The following is a 3,816-nucleotide window of genomic DNA, read 5'->3' on the forward strand; positions in this document are numbered from 1 at the left end:
AGAGAGAGAAAGTGAGAAATCACCCCCCAGGAGTGATTTTGGGCATGCACACACAGACACACCTGGCATGACTTTCAAGCCACTGGGTACAGAATTCAAACAGCACAGCTGGTCGTGTGGAATCCAGAGCCTTACTTCTATACCACCTGCTGGCCCTGTACTCATTTATTCATTTTTAAGGCTACCTAACATTCCATTTGATGGATGTCCCACAATTATTCATTTATTGATGGGTATCTGTGTTGTTTCCAACAGTTTTCCCTTCAACTAATGCTGTGATGTAACGTGAGTGTAAAATATCTGTTGGAGAGAATCCTAGAAGTGGCCTTGCTCCGTTTAGGAGTACGTGCACTTGGGATGTGACCAACATCGCAGACTTAGACCGCCAGCAGCCCTGCGTGAGGGTGCTTGTTTTCCCAGGCCTGGGATCTTTAGCCATCCAACAGGTAGAAAATCGTGTATTTACTTTGCAGGTGTTTTGTGGTCTATGAGGGTGAGCATTTTTTCAGAAGTTTAAGGACTACCTATGGTTTCTGTTCCTTCTAGATCAGTTTGCTCTCTTTTCAACAGCTCTGGGTACATGTTGTTCTTCCAGGATACGAGGCCCAAGTGACCCGTTCTCCACCCGTCAGCCTGGGCCCTGCGTCCCTTCACTATCACAGGCTGGGGCCTGAGGGCTAGAAAAGGGCACCTGCCCTGGGAAGCGCCTCCGACCCGCCCCGCCCCCTGACGCGGAGGCCCCGCCCATCGGGGCGTGCCCCGGCGGCTCTCGTCACGTGACGTCGTGAAGGCGCGTAGGGTTTGGTGGCCGTCAGTGCGTCACATCCGCGCGCTGGCGCACTCCCGGCGAGGCGGTGACTCCCGGCGAATGAGGCACTCTGCGGCGTTGCCCAGGAGGACAACCGAGAGGGCGCTATAGGCCCGAAGGCCCAGCGCAGCTTCCGGGTTCCTGGTCACGTGGCTCGCCCGCCCCTCCTGGTTGCTAGGCAGCTGCGTGGGCTCTCGGAGCCGACCAGCGTTGTGCTCTCGCGCGCGACCCCAGAGCCCCGGCGCGGCGATGGACCAGTACTGCATCCTGGGGCGCAGGGGAGAGGGCGCCCACGGCATCGTCTTCAAGGCCAAGCACGTGGAGGTGCGGCCGCGCTCGGCGCTCTCGCTCGCATCCTGCCGTCCCGCTGTCCCTGGGCGTCCTTCGGGCCGTCGACCCCGCATCCCTGCACCTCCGCGCCCCGCTCCCCGCATCCTTGCACCCCCGCACCCCGCGAGGGGCCTGGTCCTCGGGCCCACAGGGCCCTGCTGCCCCCGTCCCCCCAGAGCCCCAGCGGGCGGTGGGCTGGCAGTGTCTGCGTTCTTCCCTGCACAGACCGGCGAGATCGTAGCCCTCAAGAAGGTGGCCCTGCGGCGGCTGGAGGACGGCATCCCCAACCAGGCCCTGCGCGAGATCAAAGCCCTGCAGGAGATCGAGGACAGTCAGTTTGTGAGTGCGGCTGCAGCACGGCGGCCTCGCCCTCCTCCTCTTCCTCCCACTTCATCGTTTTCCCGCCCGCCTTGGCCCACTCCCATTCCTCTGCCCTTCTGTCACTTAGCCCCTTTTGGTCCACTTGTTCCCTGTCATTGACCTGATTGGTTCTCACTCATGGAGACATGCATTTCCTCATATGCTCGTTTATTCACCAGCTTACTTTTTCTTCCTCAAAACATTTAGTAGCTTCGAATAATGATAACCGGCATCCCTTGAGCTCCTGGGAGGTTCCGGAGGCAGTGCTATATGCTTATTCTAAGTGCTTTGCACCGCTCTGAGACAGGTTTGAGGAGCTGTGCTTTTCGAGAGTTCCTGGGTCCTAGCGCTAAGAGAGGCTATGCCCTAGTCTGATGGAAGAGTCTGGCATTCTTCCCCTGGGGCTCCTGCAGGCCCTGCCCCTGCTGGGCGCTGGTGACCTAGAGAGGAACTGGCTATAGCCCTCTTCTGAGAACTCAAGTATTGTAAGGCAGACAGAACTAAAGGCCTCTGCTGTAAACGGGGACTGGGAGAGGCTATGGTGACATGAGGGGCCATCTCTCCTCAGCACTGCTACTCCTATGGTGCTGTGTCCTCATTTTCTTCCTTTTTTTTTTTTGGAAGATTTTTGCTATAGGGGGCATGCACTCACCAGAGAGACAGAGAGGCAGAAAGCCTAGATTACCCTGGGGGTGTGTGTATGGGGGATGGCCATCCCACAATCCCTTCTCCTCCGTTCTCTCCAGCATGCCTGCATGTCCACCAGGGTAGGTTTTAAGCTGTTGGGTCTGCGACTGGAACTTGGTGGACTACATGGAATCCAGTGACGTGACCGCTCTACCGTCTGCTGGTCCCTCTTTTTCTTCCTTGCTTTTTAAATTTTTTTTTTTTTTAAATTTGTCAGAGGGTGTGTGTGCTTGCCAGAGAGAGAGGAAAAGCAAGAAAGTGCCTCCCCGCTAGCTCCATCATGACAGAATCCCTTCTCTTCCATCTGTCCCTCCTCTCTGGATTTTGGGCACATGTTCACGCGTGGCTGGCCTTTTTCCAAGCTGCCAGGTCTGGGACTCAAACAACATGATGGGCCATATGAAATCCAGCTGCCTTAACCACCAGGCTATGGCCTGGCTCTTTTTTTGTTTTAATAATTATTTTATTCATTTATTTTAATTTGACCAGAGAGGGGCAGAGAGAGAGAGAGAGAGAAAGCAAGAAATTAGGTCGCCAGGTCCAGGACTCGAAACACAGTCAGTCTTGTGGGATTTCAGAGTTCTTAACCATCACGCCACCTGCTGGCTCTGTGGTCCCTTTTTAAAAAAGAGCATCTTGCTGTCTTCCTCCTCTTGCTTCAGCCTCCCAGCTAGAACTACAGATAAGTGCTACTCTTTTTTTTAAGGCAGGGTCTTGGTGTGTTGCCCAAGCCAGTCTTGCTTGAACTCACTCTCCTCCTGCCTCAGCCTCCTGAGTTGCTGGGATCACAGGCACACAGTACTGTCCCCATCCCTTACGTAGGACCCGGAATTGAACCTGGGCCTGTGGTCCTGATCTGCAGCGAATACGGTCTGAGCAGCATGCACCACCATGACTGGGCTGGTGCTCTCTCTTACCTGTGTTGGAGTAGAGAATGTTCTCAGCTCCTCAGAGGCTGGCTAGGTGGGGTCTCTGTGATCTGATGTATAGTTCTTGCCCTCTGGGGTTGTCCATGATATATTGAGTGAGAAAAGCATATTACAGACTTCAGTGTCATCTGGTCTTATACGAAATGTATATGTGTATGAATGTATATCAGTGTGTGCCATAGCTGTTATAAAGTCTGGTAGAAAACACACTAAGACTGATTTTAGTATTTTTCTTTTTTCTTTATGGTTTTGTGTAGTATCTGAATGTGTACGTTTATTTTGATCTGCCAAATACTTGTGTACTACTGGAGAAAAAAAACCCAAAATGGCAACAAGGCCATTTTCATTTTTCAGGGCTTCCAGAGAGCCCATGTGTGGGGTAGGAAGAAAAAGAACCACAAGGAGACTGGTGATGTGGCTCCAGTGTCAGGTGGATCAGCAGTCCTGACAGCCCCATCTTTAAAGCACGGTCTAGATTTGTCCCTGGCCCAGGACATTATTGGCATTCTTCAGAACTACTGCAGCTGCTTCTCCACTGCCATAGGCGAGACAGCTCTGCCAAGAATACAGATCAGGCTCAGCCGCGGTGGTGCAAGTGCGGGGCCGTGTAGCAGGCCTGGGTGTTTCCCAGCCCAGCCTGAAACGGGCCTGGTGTGAAGAGTGCGTCTGTGTTCCTAGCTAAGGCAGGAGGATCAAGGCATA

General features: G+C 53.7%; 1 protein-coding gene across 1 annotated transcript in view; it reads left to right on the forward strand.

Annotated features, from left to right (window-relative positions):
- Window positions 1–844: 844 nt before the first annotated feature.
- CDK20 (cyclin dependent kinase 20) overlaps window positions 845–3,816 on the forward strand; it is a 7,128-nt gene continuing 4,156 nt past the window's right edge. The window contains exons 1-2 of the mRNA XM_006154340.2: window positions 845–1,132; window positions 1,364–1,477. Of these exons, the coding sequence (XP_006154402.1) occupies window positions 1,058–1,132; window positions 1,364–1,477 (189 nt within the window). The 5' untranslated portion in view covers window positions 845–1,057. The remainder of the gene's footprint in view (window positions 1,133–1,363; window positions 1,478–3,816) is intronic.

Source organism: Tupaia chinensis, unplaced genomic scaffold (genome assembly GCF_000334495.1).
Source record: "Tupaia chinensis unplaced genomic scaffold, TupChi_1.0 Scaffold000404_1, whole genome shotgun sequence".
NCBI classification, from domain to species: Eukaryota; Metazoa; Chordata; class Mammalia; order Scandentia; family Tupaiidae; genus Tupaia; species Tupaia belangeri.